At 30.9% G+C, this 25,607-nt stretch overlaps 1 protein-coding gene across 2 annotated transcripts in view; it reads right to left on the reverse strand.

Annotated features, from left to right (window-relative positions):
* The window catches only part of pde8a (phosphodiesterase 8A), a 114,629-nt gene that overhangs the window by 53,236 nt on the left and 35,786 nt on the right, over nucleotides 1-25,607 (reverse strand). For both annotated transcript variants that reach the window (XM_081372646.1, XM_081372645.1), the window contains exon 3: nucleotides 24,290-24,480. In XM_081372646.1, coding sequence (XP_081228772.1) covers nucleotides 24,290-24,480 — 191 coding nt within the window. The remainder of the gene's footprint in view (nucleotides 1-24,289; nucleotides 24,481-25,607) is intronic.

The following is a 25,607-nucleotide window of genomic DNA, read 5'->3' on the forward strand; positions in this document are numbered from 1 at the left end:
TATTCCTGCTCTATAATAACACTAATATTCCTCTCTATAATAACACTAATATTCCTGCTCTATAATAACACTAATATTTCCGCTCTATAATAACACTAATATTCCCGCTCTATAATAACACTAATATTCCTGTCTATAATAACACTAATATTCCTGTCTATAATAACACTAATATTCCCGCTCTATAATAACACTAATATTCCCGCTCTATAACACTAATATTCCCGCTCTATAATAACACTAATATTCCTGTCTATAATAACACTAATATTCCTCTCTATAATAACACTAATATTCCCGCTCTATAATAACACTAATATTCCTCTCTATAATAACACTAATATTCCTCTCTATAATAACACTAATATTCCTCTCTATAATAACACTAATATTCCTGTCTATAATAACACTAATATTCCTCTCTATAATAACACTAATATTCCCGCTCTATAATAACACTAATATTCCTCTCTATAATAACACTAATATTCCCGCTCTATAATAACACTAATATTCCTCTCTATAATAACACTAATATTCCCGCTCTATAATAACACTAATATTTCCGCTCTATAATAACACTAATATTCCCGCTCTATAATAACACTAATATTCCTGTCTATAATAACACTAATATTCCTCTCTATAATAACACTAATATTCCTCTATAATAACACTAATATTCCTCTATAATAACACTAATATTCCTCTATAATAACACTAATATTCCTCTATAATAACACTAATATTTCCGCTGTTATAATAACACTAATATTCCCGCTCTATAATAACACTAATATTCCTGTCTATAATAACACTAATATTCCCGCTCTATAATAACACTAATATTCCCGCTCTATAACACTAATATTCCCGCTCTATAATAACACTAATATTCCTGTCTATAATAACACTAATATTCCCGCTCTATAATAACACTAATATTCCTCTCTATAATAACACTAATATTCCTGCTCTATAATAACACTAATATTTCCGCTCTATAATAACACTAATATTCCCGCTCTATAATAACACTAATATTCCTGCTCTATAATAACACTAATATTTCCGCTCTATAATAACACTAATATTCCCGCTCTATAATAACACTAATATTCCTGTCTATAATAACACTAATATTCCTGCTCTATAATAACACTAATATTCCTGCTCTATAATAACACTAATATTCCTGCTCTATAATAACACTAATATTTCCGCTCTATAATAACACTAATATTCCCGCTCTATAATAACACTAATATTCCTGTCTATAATAACACTAATATTCCCGCTCTATAATAACACTAATATTCCTGCTCTATAATAACACTAATATTCCTGCTCTATAATAACACTAATATTTCCGCTCTATAATAACACTAATATTCCTGCTCTATAATAACACTAATATTCCTGCTCTATAATAACACTAATATTCCTGCTCTATAATAACACTAATATTCCTGCTCTATAATAACACTAATATTCCTGCTCTATAATAACACTAATATTTCCGCTCTATAATAACACTAATATTCCCGCTCTATAATAACACTAATATTCCTGTCTATAATAACACTAATATTCCCGCTCTATAATAACACTAATATTTCCGCTCTATAATAACACTAATATTCCTGTCTATAATAACACTAATATTCCTGCTCTATAATAACACTAATATTCCCGCTCTATAATAACACTAATATTCCTGTCTATAATAACACTAATATTCCCGCTCTATAATAACACTAATATTCCTGTCTATAATAACACTAATATTCCTCTCTATAATAACACTAATATTCCTCTATAATAACACTAATATTCCTCTATAATAACACTAATATTCCTCTATAATAACACTAATATTTCCGCTGTTATAATAACACTAATATTCCCGCTCTATAATAACACTAATATTCCTGTCTATAATAACACTAATATTCCCGCTCTATAATAACACTAATATTCCCGCTCTATAATAACACTAATATTCCTGTCTATAATAACACTAATATTCCTCTCTATAATAACACTAATATTCCCGCTCTATAATAACACTAATATTCCGCTCTATAATAACACTAATATTCCTGTCTATAATAACACTAATATTCCCGCTCTATAATAACACTAATATTCCTGTCTATAATAACACTAATATTCCCGCTCTATAATAACACTAATATTCCCGCTCTATAATAACACTAATATTCCCGCTCTATAATAACACTAATATTCCTGTCTATAATAACACTAATATTCCCGCTCTATAATAACACTAATATTCCTGCTCTATAATAACACTAATATTCCCGCTCTATAACGCTAATATTCCCGCTCTATAATAACACTAATATTCCTGTCTATAATAACACTAATATTCCCGCTCTATAATAACGCTAATATTCCCGCTCTATAATAACACTAATATTCCCGCTCTATAATAACGCTAATATTCCCGCTCTATAATAACACTAATATTCCTCTCTATAATAACACTAATATTCCCGCTCTATAATAACACTAATATTCCTCTCTATAATAACACTAATATTCCCGCTCTATAATAACACTAATATTCCTCTCTATAATAACACTAATATTCCTGCTCTATAATAACACTAATATTCCTCTCTATAATAACACTAATATTCCTGCTCTATAATAACACTAATATTTCCGCTCTATAATAACACTAATATTCCCGCTCTATAATAACACTAATATTCCTGTCTATAATAACACTAATATTCCTGTCTATAATAACACTAATATTCCTCTCTATAATAACACTAATATTCCCGCTCTATAATAACACTAATATTCCTCTATAATAACACTAATATTTCCGCTGTTATAATAACACTAATATTCCCGCTCTATAATAACACTAATATTCCCGCTCTATAATAACACTAATATTCCCGCTCTATAATAACACTAATATTCCTGTCTATAATAACACTAATATTCCCGCTCTATAATAACACTAATATTCCTGTCTATAATAACACTAATATTCCCGCTCTATAATAACACTAATATTCCCGCTCTATAATAACACTAATATTCCCGCTCTATAATAACACTAATATTCCTGTCTATAATAACACTAATATTCCCGCTCTATAATAACACTAATATTCCTGTCTATAATAACACTAATATTCCCGCTCTATAACGCTAATATTCCCGCTCTATAATAACACTAATATTCCTGTCTATAATAACACTAATATTCCCGCTCTATAATAACGCTAATATTCCCGCTCTATAATAACACTAATATTCCCGCTCTATAATAACGCTAATATTCCCGCTCTATAATAACACTAATATTCCTCTCTATAATAACACTAATATTCCCGCTCTATAATAACACTAATATTCCTCTCTATAATAACACTAATATTCCCGCTCTATAATAACACTAATATTCCTCTCTATAATAACACTAATATTCCTGCTCTATAATAACACTAATATTCCTCTCTATAATAACACTAATATTCCTGCTCTATAATAACACTAATATTTCCGCTCTATAATAACACTAATATTCCCGCTCTATAATAACACTAATATTCCTGTCTATAATAACACTAATATTCCTGTCTATAATAACACTAATATTCCTCTCTATAATAACACTAATATTCCCGCTCTATAATAACACTAATATTCCTCTCTATAATAACACTAATATTCCTCTCTATAATAACACTAATATTCCTGCTCTATAATAACACTAATATTCCTCTCTATAATAACACTAATATTTCCGCTCTATAATAACACTAATATTTCCGCTCTATAATAACACTAATATTCCCGCTCTATAATAACACTAATATTCCTGTCTATAATAACACTAATATTCCTGTCTATAATAACACTAATATTCCCGCTCTATAATAACACTAATATTCCCGCTCTATAACACTAATATTCCCGCTCTATAATAACACTAATATTCCTGTCTATAATAACACTAATATTCCTCTCTATAATAACACTAATATTCCCGCTCTATAATAACACTAATATTTCCGCTCTATAATAACACTAATATTCCCGCTCTATAATAACACTAATATTCCTGTCTATAATAACACTAATATTCCTCTCTATAATAACACTAATATTCCTCTATAATAACACTAATATTCCTCTATAATAACACTAATATTCCTCTATAATAACACTAATATTCCTCTATAATAACACTAATATTTCCGCTGTTATAATAACACTAATATTCCCGCTCTATAATAACACTAATATTCCTGTCTATAATAACACTAATATTCCCGCTCTATAATAACACTAATATTCCCGCTCTATAACACTAATATTCCCGCTCTATAATAACACTAATATTCCTGTCTATAATAACACTAATATTCCCGCTCTATAATAACACTAATATTCCTCTCTATAATAACACTAATATTCCTGCTCTATAATAACACTAATATTTCCGCTCTATAATAACACTAATATTCCCGCTCTATAATAACACTAATATTCCTGCTCTATAATAACACTAATATTTCCGCTCTATAATAACACTAATATTCCCGCTCTATAATAACACTAATATTCCTGTCTATAATAACACTAATATTCCTGCTCTATAATAACACTAATATTCCTGCTCTATAATAACACTAATATTCCTGCTCTATAATAACACTAATATTTCCGCTCTATAATAACACTAATATTCCCGCTCTATAATAACACTAATATTCCTGTCTATAATAACACTAATATTCCTGTCTATAATAACACTAATATTCCTGCTCTATAATAACACTAATATTCCTGCTCTATAATAACACTAATATTCCTGCTCTATAATAACACTAATATTCCTGCTCTATAATAACACTAATATTCCTCTCTATAATAACACTAATATTCCTGCTCTATAATAACACTAATATTTCCGCTCTATAATAACACTAATATTCCTGTCTATAATAACACTAATATTCCTCTCTATAATAACACTAATATTCCTCTATAATAACACTAATATTCCTCTCTATAATAACACTAATATTTCCGCTCTATAATAACACTAATATTCCTGTCTATAATAACACTAATATTCCCGCTCTATAATAACACTAATATTCCCGCTCTATAACACTAATATTCCCGCTCTATAACAACACTAATATTCCTGTCTATAATAACACTAATATTCCTCTCTATAATAACACTAATATTCCCGCTCTATAATAACACTAATATTCCTCTCTATAATAACACTAATATTCCTGCTCTATAATAACACTAATATTTCCGCTCTATAATAACACTAATATTCCCGCTCTATAATAACACTAATATTTCCGCTCTATAATAACACTAATATTCCTGCTCTATAATAACACTAATATTCCTGCTCTATAATAACACTAATATTCCTGTCTATAATAACACTAATATTCCCGCTCTATAATAACACTAATATTCCTGCTCTATAATAACACTAATATTTCCGCTCTATAATAACACTAATATTCCCGCTCTATAATAACACTAATATTCCTGTCTATAATAACACTAATATTCCCGCTCTATAATAACACTAATATTCCTGCTCTATAATAACACTAATATTCCCGCTCTATAATAACACTAATATTTCCGCTCTATAATAACACTAATATTCCCGCTCTATAATAACACTAATATTCCCGCTCTATAATAACACTAATATTCCTGTCTATAATAACACTAATATTCCTGTCTATAATAACACTAATATTCCCGCTCTATAATAACACTAATATTCCCGCTCTATAACACTAATATTCCCGCTCTATAATAACACTAATATTCCTGTCTATAATAACACTAATATTCCTCTCTATAATAACACTAATATTCCCGCTCTATAATAACACTAATATTCCTCTCTATAATAACACTAATATTCCTGCTCTATAATAACACTAATATTTCCGCTCTATAATAACACTAATATTCCTGCTCTATAATAACACTAATATTCCTGCTCTATAATAACACTAATATTCCTGCTCTATAATAACACTAATATTCCTGCTCTATAATAACACTAATATTCCTGCTCTATAATAACACTAATATTCCCGCTCTATAATAACACTAATATTCCCGCTCTATAATAACACTAATATTCCTGTCTATAATAACACTAATATTCCTCTCTATAATAACACTAATATTCCTCTATAATAACACTAATATTCCTCTATAATAACACTAATATTCCTCTATAATAACACTAATATTTCCGCTGTTATAATAACACTAATATTCCCGCTCTATAATAACACTAATATTCCTGTCTATAATAACACTAATATTCCCGCTCTATAATAACACTAATATTCCCGCTCTATAACACTAATATTCCCGCTCTATAATAACACTAATATTCCTGTCTATAATAACACTAATATTCCTCTCTATAATAACACTAATATTCCCGCTCTATAATAACACTAATATTCCTCTCTATAATAACACTAATATTCCTGCTCTATAATAACACTAATATTCCTGCTCTATAATAACACTAATATTTCCGCTCTATAATAACACTAATATTCCCGCTCTATAATAACACTAATATTCCTGTCTATAATAACACTAATATTCCTGCTCTATAATAACACTAATATTCCCGCTCTATAATAACACTAATATTCCTGTCTATAATAACACTAATATTCCCGCTCTATAATAACACTAATATTCCTGTCTATAATAACACTAATATTCCTCTCTATAATAACACTAATATTCCTCTATAATAACACTAATATTCCTCTATAATAACACTAATATTCCTCTATAATAACACTAATATTTCCGCTGTTATAATAACACTAATATTCCCGCTCTATAATAACACTAATATTCCTGTCTATAATAACACTAATATTCCCGCTCTATAATAACACTAATATTCCCGCTCTATAACACTAATATTCCCGCTCTATAATAACACTAATATTCCTGTCTATAATAACACTAATATTCCTCTCTATAATAACACTAATATTCCCGCTCTATAATAACACTAATATTCCTCTCTATAATAACACTAATATTCCTGCTCTATAATAACACTAATATTCCTGCTCTATAATAACACTAATATTTCCGCTCTATAATAACACTAATATTCCCGCTCTATAATAACACTAATATTCCTGTCTATAATAACACTAATATTCCTGCTCTATAATAACACTAATATTCCTGCTCTATAATAACACTAATATTCCTGCTCTATAATAACACTAATATTTCCGCTCTATAATAACACTAATATTCCCGCTCTATAATAACACTAATATTCCTGTCTATAATAACACTAATATTCCTGTCTATAATAACACTAATATTCCTGCTCTATAATAACACTAATATTCCTGCTCTATAATAACACTAATATTCCTGCTCTATAATAACACTAATATTCCTGCTCTATAATAACACTAATATTCCTCTCTATAATAACACTAATATTCCTGCTCTATAATAACACTAATATTTCCGCTCTATAATAACACTAATATTCCCGCTCTATAATAACACTAATATTCCTGCTCTATAATAACACTAATATTCCTCTCTATAATAACACTAATATTCCTGCTCTATAATAACACTAATATTCCTCTATAATAACACTAATATTCCTCTATAATAACACTAATATTCCTCTCTATAATAACACTAATATTCCTGCTCTATAATAACACTAATATTCCTCTCTATAATAACACTAATATTCCTCTATAATAACACTAATATTCCTCTATAATAACACTAATATTCCTCTATAATAACACTAATATTTCCGCTGTTATAATAACACTAATATTCCCGCTCTATAATAACACTAATATTCCTGTCTATAATAACACTAATATTCCCGCTCTATAATAACACTAATATTCCCGCTCTATAACACTAATATTCCCGCTCTATAATAACACTAATATTCCCGCTCTATAATAACACTAATATTCCTGTCTATAATAACACTAATATTCCTCTCTATAATAACACTAATATTCCCGCTCTATAATAACACTAATATTCCTCTCTATAATAACACTAATATTCCTCTCTATAATAACACTAATATTCCTCTATAATAACACTAATATTCCTCTATAATAACACTAATATTCCTCTATAATAACACTAATATTTCCGCTGTTATAACACTAATATTCCCGCTCTATAATAACACTAATATTCCTGTCTATAATAACACTAATATTCCCGCTCTATAATAACACTAATATTCCCGCTCTATAACACTAATATTCCCGCTCTATAATAACACTAATATTCCCGCTCTATAATAACACTAATATTCCTGTCTATAATAACACTAATATTCCTCTCTATAATAACACTAATATTCCTCTCTATAATAACACTAATATTCCTCTCTATAATAACACTAATATTCCTGCTCTATAATAACGCTAATATTCCTGCTCTATAATAACACTAATATTTCCGCTCTATAATAACACTAATATTCCCGCTCTATAATAACACTAATATTCCCGCTCTATAATAACACTAATATTCCCGCTCTATAATAACACTAATATTCCTGCTCTATAATAACACTAATATTCCCGCTCTATAATAACACTAATATTCCCGCTCTATAATAACACTAATATTCCTGCTCTATAATAACACTAATATTTCCGCTCTATAATAACACTAATATTCCCGCTCTATAATAACACTAATATTCCTGCTCTATAATAACACTAATATTCCTGCTCTATAATAACACTAATATTCCTGCTCTATAATAACACTAATATTTCCGCTCTATAATAACACTAATATTCCTGTCTATAATAACACTAATATTCCTGTCTATAATAACACTAATATTCCTGCTCTATAATAACACTAATATTCCTGCTCTATAATAACACTAATATTCCTGCTCTATAATTACACTAATATTCCTGTCTATAATAACACTAATATTCCCGCTCTATAATAACACTAAAATTCCTGTCTATAATAACACTAATATTCCCGCTCTATAATAACACTAATATTCCTGCTCTATAATAACACTAATATTTCCGCTCTATAATAACACTAATATTCCCGCTCTATAATAACACTAATATTCCTGTCTATAATAACACTAATATTCCCGCTCTATAATAACACTAATATTCCTGCTCTATAATAACACTAATATTCCTGCTCTATAATAACACTAATATTTCCGCTCTATAATAACACTAATATTCCCGCTCTATAATAACACTAATATTCCTGCTCTATAATAACACTAATATTCCCGCTCTATAATAACACTAATATTCCTGTCTATAATAACACTAATATTCCTGCTCTATAATAACACTAATATTCCTGTCTATAATAACACTAATATTCCTGCTCTATAATAACACTAATATTCCCGCTCTATAATAACACTAATATTCCTGTCTATAATAACACTAATATTCCTGTCTATAATAACACTAATATTCCTCTCTATAATAACACTAATATTCCCGCTCTATAATAACACTAATATTCCTCTCTATAATAACACTAATATTCCTGCTCTATAATAACACTAATATTCCGCTCTATAATAACACTAATATTTCCGCTCTATGATAACACTAATATTCCCGCTCTATAATAACACTAATATTCCTGTCTATAATAACACTAATATTCCTGTCTATAATAACACTAATATTCCCGCTCTATAATAACACTAATATTCCCGCTCTATAATAACACTAATATTCCCGCTCTATAATAACACTAATATTCCCGCTCTATAATAACACTAATATTCCCGCTCTATAATAACACTAATATTCCCGCTCTATAATAACACTAATATTCCTGTCTATAATAACACTAATATTCCTGTCTATAATAACACTAATATTCCTGCTGTCTCTATAATAACACTAATATTCCTGCTGTCTCTATAATAACACTAATATTCCTGCTGTCTCTATAATAACACTAATATTCCTGTCTATAATAACACTAATATTCCCACTCTATAATAACACTAATATTCCTGTCTATAATAACACTAATATTCCTGTCTATAATAACACTAATATTCCTGCTCTATAATAACACTAATATTCCCGCTCTATAATAACCAGTGTTGTATAAAGTACTAGAAAGCAATACTTGAGTAAAAGTACAAGTATTGTACTAGAAAAAGACTTTGGTAGAAGTGAAAGTTACCTTTTAGAATATTACTTAAGTAAAAGTCTTAAAGTATCTGATATATACTGTACTTAAGTATCAAAAGTAATTTTCTGATATTTAATGTACTTAAGTAATTGAAGTAAAAGTAAAAGTTTTTTTTTTTTTTTTTTGATTATGCGTTGAATTCAGCGATCACGGAATCGCGAAAAACTGGAGGGACTGTGTAGCCTGTACTGTAGGCTACTTGTGTTATCGTTTATCTCCCACTGCATGTACCTTTAGCTGTTAAAAAAAAATTGCATCACAATAAGTGTATTGTGATTGTCACTAACATTTTTGTAATTAAACTGAATTTTATTAGGTTTAGTGACATGTTACAATGTTTATAATTTCTGGTAAGCTACGCTTTTTTATTATTTCAATTCAATTCAATTGTGATTTGATTTAATATTGACTCATTTGTATAAATATTAGGTAGGCTACTCAAGATCTGCGTTAATTTTTCAAAAAAAAAAAAAAAAAAAAAAAACTCCCCTAATGCTGTAAACATACAGAGAGCCCTAGCTTGTAGTAGGCTATTATTTAAGGTTAAAAATAATTAAATAGAATGCGTTTTTTTTTTATTATAATAAAAACTTTAATGATATAAGTAAAAATATAATAAATATGTAATATAGAACACATATTTAGCAAAATACTCTCTATAGCTATTTTTTGTCTTGCCAACTGTGCTATAGCCTATTATTAAATGGCTTTCCTGAGGTAAATGTGACATAATTGTCCTCCAGCTATGTTATTTACCTCTTCACGCTGATGAAAAACACTTATTGATCGATATTATGTATGAGGAACATTTCGGTAAGTTATAGGCCTACTGTATCTTTCAACAGTATTCATGTTTTTTTTTACTATTAGCTAGTACAGATGATCGGTTCACTTGAGCTAGGGATCTGTCATCTGTCACGTAACATTTACAAGCGCCAAAACAGTATTTATTTTTTGAATTTCGTAATAAAGTTGACATAATCTGAGTTTAAAAACAAAACAAAAAAGTTTTATATCATAATGTAACCTGCTCTGTCTAGTCTGTCAGTCGTCCTCTTTGCTTCGCGATTTTTCTGTGCGTGAGAAAATTGATGTGAGGCGTGAGAGCGTGTGGAAAAAGTCAATTGCGTGTGTCTCACCGTGAATGCGTGAGAGTTGGCAGCTCTGTAAGTTAAACGTGCTCCAGGTCCTCCGGCAGGTTCTCGTGCTTCCATGGCGGTTTCAGTTGTGCTTCCTCCTCCTTTGGCATGGCAACAAACAAGCATTACGCTGAAATAGAGCGCGCGCCGTGCGTACTGCAATCTAGGAGCAGTGATTCGCCAAACCTCCCTTATTGTAGTCGCACACATTTCTTCTGATTTTATTTTGTAGTAACGAGTAACGAAGATGCTTAGTGGAAATATAGCGGAGTAAAAGTATACATTTTATCTAGGAAATGTAGTGGAGTAAAAGTGAAAGTTGACATAAATTTAAATAACGAAGTAAAGTACAGATACGTGAAATTTCTACTTAAGTACAGTAACGAAGTATTTGTACTCCGTTACATTACAACACTGATAATAACACTAATATTCCTGTCTATAATAACACTAATATTCCTCTCTATAATAACACTAATATTCCTGTCTATAATAACACTAATATTCCTGTCTATAATAACACTAATATTCCTGTCTATAATAACACTAATATTCCTCTCTATAATAACACTAATATTCCCGCTCTATAATAACACTAATATTCCTCTCTATAATAACACTAATATTCCTGTCTATAATAACACTAATATTCCTGCTCTATAATAACACTAATATTCCTCTCTATAATAACACTAATATTCCTGCTCTATAATAACACTAATATTTCCGCTCTATGATAACACTAATATTCCCGCTCTATAATAACACTAATATTCCTGTCTATAATAACACTAATATTCCTGTCTATAATAACACTAATATTCCTCTCTATAATAACACTAATATTCCCGCTCTATAATAACACTAATATTCCTCTCTATAATAACACTAATATTCCTGCTCTATAATAACACTAATATTCCTCTCTATAATAACACTAATATTCCTGTCTATAATAACACTAATATTCCCACTCTATAATAACACTAATATTCCCACTCTATAATAACACTAATATTCCTGTCTATAATAACACTAATATTCCCGCTCTATAATAACACTAATAACACTAATATTCCTGTCTATAATAACACTAATATTCCTGTCTATAATAACACTAATATTCCTCTCTATAATAACACTAATATTCCCGCTCTATAATAACACTAATATTCCTCTCTATAATAACACTAATATTCCTGCTCTATAATAACACTAATATTTCCGCTCTATAATAACACTAATATTCCCGCTCTATAATAACACTAATATTCCTGTCTATAATAACACTAATATTCCTGCTCTATAATAACACTAATATTCCTGCTCTATAATAACACTAATATTTCCGCTCTATAATAACACTAATATTCCCGCTCTATAATAACACTAATATTCCTGTCTATAATAACACTAATATTCCTGTCTATAATAACACTAATATTCCTGCTCTATAATAACACTAATATTCCTGCTCTATAATAACACTAATATTCCTGCTCTATAATAACACTAATATTCCTGCTCTATAATAACACTAATATTCCTCTCTATAATAACACTAATATTCCTGCTCTATAATAACACTAATATTTCCGCTCTATAATAACACTAATATTCCCGCTCTATAATAACACTAATATTCCTGTCTATAATAACACTAATATTCCTCTCTATAATAACACTAATATTCCTCTATAATAACACTAATATTCCTCTATAATAACACTAATATTCCTCTATAATAACACTAATATTTCCGCTGTTATAATAACACTAATATTCCCGCTCTATAATAACACTAATATTCCTGTCTATAATAACACTAATATTCCCGCTCTATAATAACACTAATATTCCCGCTCTATAACACTAATATTCCCGCTCTATAATAACACTAATATTCCTGTCTATAATAACACTAATATTCCTCTCTATAATAACACTAATATTCCCGCTCTATAATAACACTAATATTCCTGTCTATAATAACACTAATATTCCTCTCTATAATAACACTAATATTCCTGCTCTATAATAACACTAATATTTCCGCTCTATAATAACACTAATATTCCCGCTCTATAATAACACTAATATTCCTGCTCTATAATAACACTAATATTTCCGCTCTATAATAACACTAATATTCCCGCTCTATAATAACACTAATATTCCTGTCTATAATAACACTAATATTCCTGCTCTATAATAACACTAATATTCCTGCTCTATAATAACACTAATATTCCTGCTCTATAATAACACTAATATTTCCGCTCTATAATAACACTAATATTCCCGCTCTATAATAACACTAATATTCCTGTCTATAATAACACTAATATTCCTGCTCTATAATAACACTAATATTCCTGCTCTATAATAACACTAATATTCCTGCTCTATAATAACACTAATATTCCTGCTCTATAATAACACTAATATTCCTGTCTATAATAACACTAATATTCCCGCTCTATAATAACACTAATATTCCTGCTCTATAATAACACTAATATTTCCGCTCTATAATAACACTAATATTCCTGTCTATAATAACACTAATATTCCTGTCTATAATAACACTAATATTCCCGCTCTATAATAACACTAATATTCCTGCTCTATAATAACACTAATATTCCTGCTCTATAATAACACTAATATTCCTGCTCTATAATAACACTAATATTTCCGCTCTATAATAACACTAATATTCCCGCTCTATAATAACACTAATATTCCTGCTCTATAATAACACTAATATTCCCGCTCTATAATAACACTAATATTCCTGTCTATAATAACACTAATATTCCTGCTCTATAATAACACTAATATTCCTGTCTATAATAACACTAATATTCCTGCTCTATAATAACACTAATATTCCCGCTCTATAATAACACTAATATTCCTGTCTATAATAACACTAATATTCCTGTCTATAATAACACTAATATTCCTCTCTATAATAACACTAATATTCCCGCTCTATAATAACACTAATATTCCTCTCTATAATAACACTAATATTCCTGCTCTATAATAACACTAATATTCCTCTCTATAATAACACTAATATTCCTGCTCTATAATAACACTAATATTTCCGCTCTATGATAACACTAATATTCCCGCTCTATAATAACACTAATATTCCTGTCTATAATAACACTAATATTCCTGTCTATAATAACACTAATATTCCCGCTCTATAATAACACTAATATTCCCGCTCTATAATAACACTAATATTCCCGCTCTATAATAACACTAATATTCCCGCTCTATAATAACACTAATATTCCCGCTCTATAATAACACTAATATTCCCGCTCTATAATAACACTAATATTCCTGTCTATAATAACACTAATATTCCTGTCTATAATAACACTAATATTCCCGCTCTATAATAACACTAATATTCCTGTCTATAATAACACTAATATTCCTGCTGTCTCTATAATAACACTAATATTCCTGCTGTCTCTATAATAACACTAATATTCCTGCTCTATAATAACACTAATATTCCTGCTCTATAATAACACTAATATTCCTGTCTATAATAACACTAATATTCCCACTCTATAATAACACTAATATTCCCACTCTATAATAACACTAATATTCCTGTCTATAATAACACTAATATTCCCGCTCTATAATAACGCTAATATTCCCGCCCTATAATAACACTAATATTCCCACTCTATAATAACACTAATATTCCTGTCTATAATAACACTAATATTCCCGCTCTATAATAACACTAATAACACTAATATTCCTGTCTATAATAACACTAATATTCCCGCTCTATAATAACGCTAATATTCCCGCCCTATAATAACACTAATATTCCCACTCTATAATAACACTAATATTCCTGTCTATAATAACACTAATATTCCCGCTCTATAATAACACTAATAACACTAATATTCCTGTCTATAATAACACTAATATTCCCGCTCTATAATAACACTAATATTCCTGTCTATAATAACACTAATATTCCTGCTGTCTCTATAATAACACTAATATTCCTGCTGTCTCTATAATAACACTAATATTCCTGCTGTCTCTATAATAACACTAATATTCCTGTCTATAATAATACTAATATTCCTGTCTATAATAACACTAATATTCCTGTCTATAATAACACTAATATTTCTGCTCTATAATAACACTAATATTCCTGTCTATAATAACACTAATATTCCCGCTCTATAATAACACTAATATTCCGCTCTATAATAACACTAATATTCCCGCTCTATAATAACACTAATAACACTAATATTCCTGTCTATAATAACACTAATATTCCCGCTCTATAATAACACTAATATTCCTGTCTATAATAACACTAATATTCCTGCTGTCTCTATAATAACACTAATATTCCTGTCTATAATAACACTAATATTCCTGTCTATAATAACACTAATATTCCTGTCTATAATAACACTAATATTTCTGCTCTATAATAACACTAATATTCCTGTCTATAATAACACTAATATTCCCGCTCTATAATAACACTAATATTCCGCTCTATAATAACACTAATATTCCCGCTCTATAATAACACTAATATTCCCGCTCTATAATAACACTAATATTCCCGCTCTATAATAACACTAATATTCCCGCTCTATAATAACACTAATATTCCTGTCTATAATAACGCTAATATTGCCGCTCTATAATAACACTAATATTCCCGCTCTATAATAACACTAATATTCCCGCTCTATAATAACACTAATATTCCCGCTCTATAATAACACTAATACTCCTGCTCTATAATAACACTAATATTCCTGTCTATAATAACACTAATATTCCTGCTCTATAAAAACACTAATATTCCTGTCTATAATAACACTAATATTCCCGCTCTATAATAACACTAATATTCCCGCTCTATAATAACACTAATATTCCCGCTCTATAATAACACTAATATTCCCACTCTATAATAACACTAATATTCCTGCTCTATAATAACACTAATATTCCTGTCTATAATAACACTAATATTCCTGCTCTATAATAACACTAATATTCCTGCTCTATAATAACACTAATATTCCCGCTCTATAATAACACTAATATTCCTGCTCTATAATAACACTAATATTCCTGTCTATAATAACACTAATATTCCCACTCTATAATAACACTAATATTCCTGCTCTATAATAACACTAATATTCCTGTCTATAATAACACTAATATTCCCGCTCTATAATAACGCTAATATTCCCGCTCTATAATAACGCTAATATTCCTGTCTATAATAACACTAATATTCCCACTCTATAATAACACTAATATTCCTGCTCTATAATAACACTAATATTCCTGTCTATAATAACACTAATATTCCTGCTCTATAATAACACTAATATTCCTGCTCTATAATAACACTAATATTCCTGCTCTATAATAACACTAATATTCCCGCTCTATAATAACACTAATATTCCTGTCTATAATAACACTAATATTCCCACTCTATAATAACACTAATATTCCTGCTCTATAATAACACTAATATTCCTGTCTATAATAACACTAATATTCCCGCTCTATAATAACGCTAATATTCCCGCTCTATAATAACGCTAATATTCCTGTCTATAATAACACTAATATTCCTGTCTATAATAACACTAATATTCCTGTCTATAATAACACTAATATTCCCGCTCTATAATAACACTAATATTCCTGTCTATAATAACGCTAATATTCCTGTCTATAATAACACTAATATTCCCGCTCTATAATAACACTAATATTCCAGCTCTATAATAACACTAATATTCCCGCTCTATAATAACACTAATATTCCTGTCTATAATAACACTAATATTCCTGCTCTATAATAACACTAATATTCCCGCTCTATAATAACACTAATATTCCTGTCTATAATAACACTAATATTCCTGTCTATAATAACACTAATATTCCGCTCTATAATAACACTAATATTCCCGCTCTATAACACTAATATTCCCGCTCTATAATAACGCTAATATTCCTGTCTATAATAACACTAATATTCCCGCTCTATAATAACGCTAATATTCCCGCTCTATAATAACGCTAATATTCCCGCTCTATAATAACGCTAATATTCCTGTCTATAATAACACTAATATTCCCGCTCTATAATAACACTAATATTCCCGCTCTATAATAACACTAATATTCCCGCTCTATAATAACGCTAATATTCCCGCTCTATAATAACGCTAATATTCCTGTCTATAATAACACTAATATTCCCGCTCTATAATAACGCTAATATTCCCGCTCTATAATAACGCTAATATTCCCGCTCTATAATAACACTAATATTCCTCTATAATAACACTAATATTCCTGCTCTATAATAACGCTAATATTCCCGCTCTATAATAACACTAATATTCCCGCTCTATAATAACACTAATATTCCTCTATAATAACGCTAATATTCCCGCTCTATAATAACGCTAATATTCCCGCTCTATAATAACACTAATATTCCCGCTCTATAATAACACTAATATTCCTCTATAATAACACTAATATTCCCGCTCTATAATAACGCTAATATTCCCGCTCTATAATAACGCTAATATTCCCGCTCTATAATAACACTAATATTCCCGCTCTATAATAACACTAATATTCCTCTATAATAACACTAATATTCCCGCTCTATAATAACGCTAATATTCCCGCTCTATAATAACACTAATATTCCCGCTCTATAATAACACTAATATTCCTGTCTATAATAACACTAATATTCCCGCTCTATAATAACACTAATATTCCTGTCTATAACACTAATATTCCCGCTCTATAATAACACTAATATTCCTGCTCTATAATAACACTAATATTCCTGTCTATAATAACACTAATATTCCTGCTCTATAATAACACTAATATTCCCGCTCTATAAAAACACTAATATTCCTGTCTATAATAACACTAATATTCCCGCTCTATAATAACACTAATATTCCCGCTCTATAATAACACTAATATTCCCACTCTATAATAACACTAATATTCCCACTCTATAATAACACTAATATTCCTGCTCTATAATAACACTAATATTCCTGCTCTATAATAACACTAATATTCCCGCTCTATAATAACACTAATATTCCTGCTCTATAATAACACTAATATTCCTGTCTATAATAACACTAATATTCCTGCTCTATAATAACACTAATATTCCCGCTCTATAATAACACTAATATTCCTGTCTATAATAACACTAATATTCCCACTCTATAATAACACTAATATTCCTGCTCTATAATAACACTAATATTCCTGTCTATAATAACACTAATATTCCCGCTCTATAATAACGCTAATATTCCCGCTCTATAATAACACTAATATTCCTGTCTATAATAACACTAATATTCCCGCTCTATAATAACACTAATATTCCTGTCTATAATAACACTAATATTCCCGCTCTATAATAACACTAATATTCCTGTCTATAATAACGCTAATATTCCTGTCTATAATAACACTAATATTCCCGCTCTATAATAACACTAATATTCCTGTCTATAATAACACTAATATTCCTGTCTATAATAACACTAATATTCCGCTCTATAATAACACTAATATTCCCGCTCTATAACACTAATATTCCCGCTCTATAATAACGCTAATATTCCTGTCTATAATAACACTAATATTCCCGCTCTATAATAACACTAATATTCCCGCTCTATAATAACGCTAATATTCCCGCTCTATAATAACGCTAATATTCCTGTCTATAATAACACTAATATTCCCGCTCTATAATAACACTAATATTCCCGCTCTATAATAACACTAATATTCCCGCTCTATAATAACGCTAATATTCCCGCTCTATAATAACGCTAATATTCCTGTCTATAATAACACTAATATTCCCGCTCTATAATAACGCTAATATTCCCGCTCTATAATAACACTAATATTCCCGCTCTATAATAACACTAATATTCCTCTATAATAACACTAATATTCCTGCTCTATAATAACGCTAATATTCCCGCTCTATAATAACACTAATATTCCCGCTCTATAATAACACTAATATTCCTCTATAATAACGCTAATATTCCCGCTCTATAATAACGCTAATATTCCCGCTCTATAACACTAATATTCCCGCTCTATAATAACACTAATATTCCTCTATAATAACACTAATATTCCCGCTCTATAATAACGCTAATATTCCCGCTCTATAATAACGCTAATATTCCCGCTCTATAATAACACTAATATTCCCGCTCTATAATAACACTAATATTCCTCTATAATAACACTAATATTCCCGCTCTATAATAACGCTAATATTCCCGCTCTATAATAACACTAATATTCCCGCTCTATAATAACACTAATATTCCCGCTCTATAATAACACTAATATTTCTGCTCTATAATAACACTAATATTCCTGTCTATAATAACACTAATATTCCCGCTCTATAATAACGCTAATATTCCCGCTCTATAATAACACTAATATTCCTGTCTATAATAACACTAATATTCCCGCTCTATAATAACGCTAATATTCCCGCTCTATAATAACACTAATATTCCCGCTCTATAATAACACTAATATTCCTCTATAATAACACTAATATTCCCGCTCTATAATAACGCTAATATTCCCGCTCTATAATAACGCTAATATTCCCGCTCTATAATAACACTAATATTCCCGCTCTATAATAACACTAATATTCCTCTATAATAACACTAATATTCCCGCTCTATAATAACACTAATATTCCTCTATAATAACACTAATATTCCCGCTCTATAATAACGCTAATATTCCCGCTCTATAATAACACTAATATTCCCGCTCTATAATAACACTAATATTCCTGTCTATAATAACACTAATATTCCCGCTCTATAATAACGCTAATATTCCCGCTCTATAATAACGCTAATATTCCCGCTCTATAATAACACTAATATTCCCGCTCTATAATAACACTAATATTCCCGCTCTATAATAACACTAATATTCCCGCTCTATAATAACGCTAATATTCCCGCTCTATAATAACACTAATATTCCCGCTCTATAATAACACTAATATTCCCGCTCTATAATAACACTAATATTTCTGCTCTATAATAACACTAATATTTCTGTCTATAATAACACTAATATTCCCGCTCTATAATAACACTAATATTCCCGCTCTATAATAACGCTAATATTCCCGCTCTATAATAACACTAATATTCCCGCTCTATAACGCTAATATTCCCGCTCTATAATAACACTAATATTCCCGCTCTATAACGCTAATATTCCCGCTCTATAATAACACTAATATTCCCGCTCTATAATAACACTAATATTCCCGCTCTATAACGCTAATATTCCCGCTCTATAATAACACTAATATTCCCGCTCTATAATAACGCTAATATTCCCGCTCTATAATAACGCTAATATTCCCGCTCTATAATAACACTAATATTCCTCTATAATAACGCTAATATTCCCGCTCTATAACGCTAATATTCCCGCTCTATAATAACACTAATATTCCCGCTCTATAATAACACTAATATTCCTCTATAATAACGCTAATATTCCCGCTCTATAATAACGCTAATATTCCCGCTCTATAACGCTAATATTCCCGCTCTATAATAACACTAATATTCCCGCTCTATAATAACACTAATATTCCTCTATAATAACACTAATATTCCCGCTCTATAATAACGCTAATATTCCCGCTCTATAATAACGCTAATATTCCCGCTCTATAATAACGCTAATATTCCCGCTCTATAATAACACTAATATTCCTCTATAATAACACTAATATTCCTGCTCTATAACACTAATATTCCTGCTCTATAACACTAATATTCCTGCTCTATAATAACGCTAATATTCCCGCTCTATAATAACACTAATATTCCCGCTCTATAATAACACTAATATTCCCGCTCTATAATAACACTAATATTTCCGCTCTATAATAACGCTAATATTCCTGCTCTATAATAACGCTAATATTCCCGCTCTATAACGCTAATATTCCCGCTCTATAATAACACTAATATTAGGGGTGCACCGATCCGATATTAGGATCGGATATCGGCCGCGATACTGATAAAATAGCTGGATCGGGGATCGAAAAAAAATAACAGATCCACGGGCCGATCCAGGTTTTTTTTTTTTTCTCTCGTCGTCGCAGCAGAACCTACGTCATTCGTCAGCTTCACGCGTGTCGCATGCTAGAAGCAACATGGAGCGAGCCAGAGGCCGTTTCTCAATACCAAGTACGCAAACTTCGGACTTGCGTCCTCCTTGGTAGTTCGGACTTGCCAAGTTCGACTCAGGAGAACGAACTCCCGAGGACGAGAGGACGCGAGTCCAGTTATTCTGCAAATGGAACAGCAGCGTTCTTGATCGCGTCACTCAGCTCGCTCTGGCTACTCCGGTAATCTCTTTATGTATATTTTAGCCAACAATAAAACGAAGTATGTTATAAAACACCACTCTGCCTCTTTTCATTTAAAAAAAAAATCTTAAACATATTAATGGCCACATAAATGTGGTTCAGGCAAACGCGTACATTGATTATCTTTACTGCATATTTATAACAACACGAAATATAAAACACAACCCTGCTTCTTTTTGTTTTCATTTTTACAAATATGAAACATAATGATCATTAAAACTGACATTTAAATTTGCCATTGCTGATTAAGTGAGCATTCAGGTCATGTTTGTGATGGTGGTGTGACACGTTTGACCAATACACAGTTTTTTTTGTTTCCACCGCTACATTTTAATTTTATTTTTTTTACATTTATTTAAAGAAGTTTGATTATATTCTATTTTCGATTTGAATGCACAATTGTTTTTTAAATAAATAAGAACACAACACATTACATACATCTGTTATTTTGTCTTAGTTATGTTTAGTTAGTAAAGTCTGGTGCCTTTAGTCTCTTCAAGGAAGGTATAAGGTGGAAGGTATACAGTTTATTATTAATTCAACTATAGTATCGGATCGGTATCGGGTATCGACAGATACACAAAGCCCAGGCATCGGTATCGGTATCGGGACTGAAAAAGTCGGATCGGTGCACCCCTAACTAATATTCCCGCTCTATAATAACGCTAATATTCCCGCTCTATAATAACGCTAATATTCCCGCTCTATAATAACACTAATATTCCCGCTCTATAATAACGCTAATATTCCCGCTCTATAATAACGCTAATATTCCCGCTCTATAATAACGCTAATATTCCCGCTCTATAATAACACTAATATTCCCGCTCTATAATAACACTAATATTCCCGCTCTATAATAACACTAATATTCCCGCACTATAATAACGCTAATATTCCCACTCTATAATAACGCTAATATTCCCGCTCTATAATAACACTAATATTCCCGCTCTATAATAACACTAATATTCCTCTATAATAACACTAATATTCCCGCTCTATAACGCTAATATTCCCGCTCTATAATAACACTAATATTCCCGCTCTATAATAACACTAATATTCCTCTATAATAACGCTAATATTCCCGCTCTATAATAACGCTAATATTCCCGCTCTATAACGCTAATATTCCTGTCTATAATAACACTAATATTCCCGCTCTATAATAACACTATATAATAACACTAATATTCCCGCTCTATAATAACACTAATATTCCCGCTCTATAATAACACTAATATTCCTCTATAATAACACTAATATTCCCGCTCTATAATAACGCTAATATTCCCGCTCTATAATAACACTAATATTCCCGCTCTATAATAACACTAATATTCCTCTATAATAACACTAATATTCCTGCTCTATAACACTAATATTCCTGCTCTATAACACTAATATTCCTGCTCTATAATAACGCTAATATTCCCGCTCTATAACACTAATATTCCCGCTCTATAATAACACTTATATTCCCACTCTATAATAACACTAATATTCCCGCTCTATAATAACACTAATATTTCCGCTCTATAATAACACTAATATTCCTGTCTATAATAACACTAATATTCCCACTCTATAATAACACTAATATTTCCGCTCTATAATAACAATAATCAAACAACAAAAGACAGAGAAAATTCACTCGTTCTTTACTGAATAACTTTTGTAACTATATTTGTAATGTATATTTTATTTATAAAGTGCAATTATTTTACATTTGATTACAGTTTCTGAACCTGAAAATCCTAAAACACTGTTTATTTCAATCGTATCTTTGTTCAGTTAAACCAATTTGTTTGCGATTGCTAATTTTTTATTTGTTCTTTTTTAATTACTGAGTGTTTATTGTCTTCAATAATGCTAAGTTTATATTAGCTTGGCTAGTTGCTCTTCTATGGTGTTTTTAACCCACAGGCAAACGCTGCTTGTGTAAGTGTTCTTCAGCCTGATGATTTGCGTTCCTGATTTTCAGCTACAATTAAATGTCTTGCAATAAGACTAAATGTAAATGATATCCAAGTTTTTTTTTACCTTATTGGAATCGAAATTAGGATTCGATAAGAATCTGAATCGATAAGCGGAATCGAAATAGTAAAAATTCAAGCGATACCCAACCCTAGCATCCGCTCATAAAAGCAGCCACTACACAAGATCATCACAGAGGGGTCACAGGGCACACAAAAACATCAGAACCCACATGACCACACGACCACATGACCAGTTCATGCAGGAGTTACTGAGAGTGACGGGAACGTACCGACAGAGCGCTTCAGCGTCGAAACACCGGGCATGCCTGTGATCGATGAGGATCAGGTCGTGGTTCTTCTCCTGGAAACTCTCCAGCGCCGCCTCTGGTGTTCGGGCCACATTACACCTGAACCCGGCACGCTCACAGGCCCAGGCGAAGCTGCCGCTCTGAGCGTCGTCTTTGGCAAACACTAACAGTACCTGCACACACACACACACACACACACACACTCTTCATCAGTGCGTTTCACAACAAAAACATGAGAAGATCCGAGAAATTCAGCTGCTAACCCGAACATGAACATGAACACACAGTTCATCTGAACCGATTCACTGTAAAAGACAGTTCAAAGAATCACTGGCTCAGATGAACTGGCTCAGATGAATCACTGGCTCAGATGAAGCACTGACTCAGATGAATCACTGACTCAGATGAAGCACTGGCTCAGATGAATCACTGGCTCAGATGAAGCACTGGCTCAGATGAAGCACTGGCTCAGATGAAGCACTGGCTCAGATGAAGCACTGGCTCAGATGAAGCACTGGCTCAGATGAATCACTGGCTCAGATGAATCACTGACTCAGATGAAGCACTGACTCAGATGAAGCACTGACTCAGATGAAGCACTGGCTCAGATGAAGCACTGGCTCAGATGAAGCACTGGCTCAGATGAAGCACTGGCTCAGATGAAGCACTGACTCAGATGAAGCACTGGCTCAGATGAAGCACTGGCTCAGATGAAGCACTGGCTCAGATGAAGCACTGACTCAGATGAAGCACTGACTCAGATGAAGCACTGGCTCAGATGAAGCACTGGCTCAGATGAAGCACTGACTCAGATGAAGCACTGGCTCAGATGAAGCACTGACTCAGATGAAGCACTGGCTCAGATGAAGCACTGGCTCAGATGAAGCACTGGCTCAGATGAAGCACTGACTCAGATGAAGCACTGGTTCAGATGAAGCACTGACTCAGATGAAGCACTGGCTCAGATGAATCACTGGCTCAGATGAAGCACTGGCTCAGATGAAGCACTGGCTCAGATGAAGCACTGGCTTAGATGAAGCACTGACTCAGATGAAGCACTGACTGGCTCAGATGAATCACTGGCTCAGATGAATCACTGGCTCAGATGAAGCACTGGCTCAGATGAATCACTGGCTCAGATGAAGCACTGACTCAGATGAAGCACTGACTCAGATGAAGCACTGGCTCAGATGAATCACTGGCTCAGATGAATCACTGGCTCAGATGAAGCACTGACTCAGATGAAGCACTGGCTCAGATGAATCACTGGCTCAGATGAATCACTGGCTCAGATGAAGCA

This window comes from Scardinius erythrophthalmus, assembly GCF_964197995.2.
Source record: "Scardinius erythrophthalmus genome assembly, chromosome: 8".
Classification (NCBI taxonomy): Eukaryota; Metazoa; Chordata; class Actinopteri; order Cypriniformes; family Leuciscidae; genus Scardinius; species Scardinius erythrophthalmus.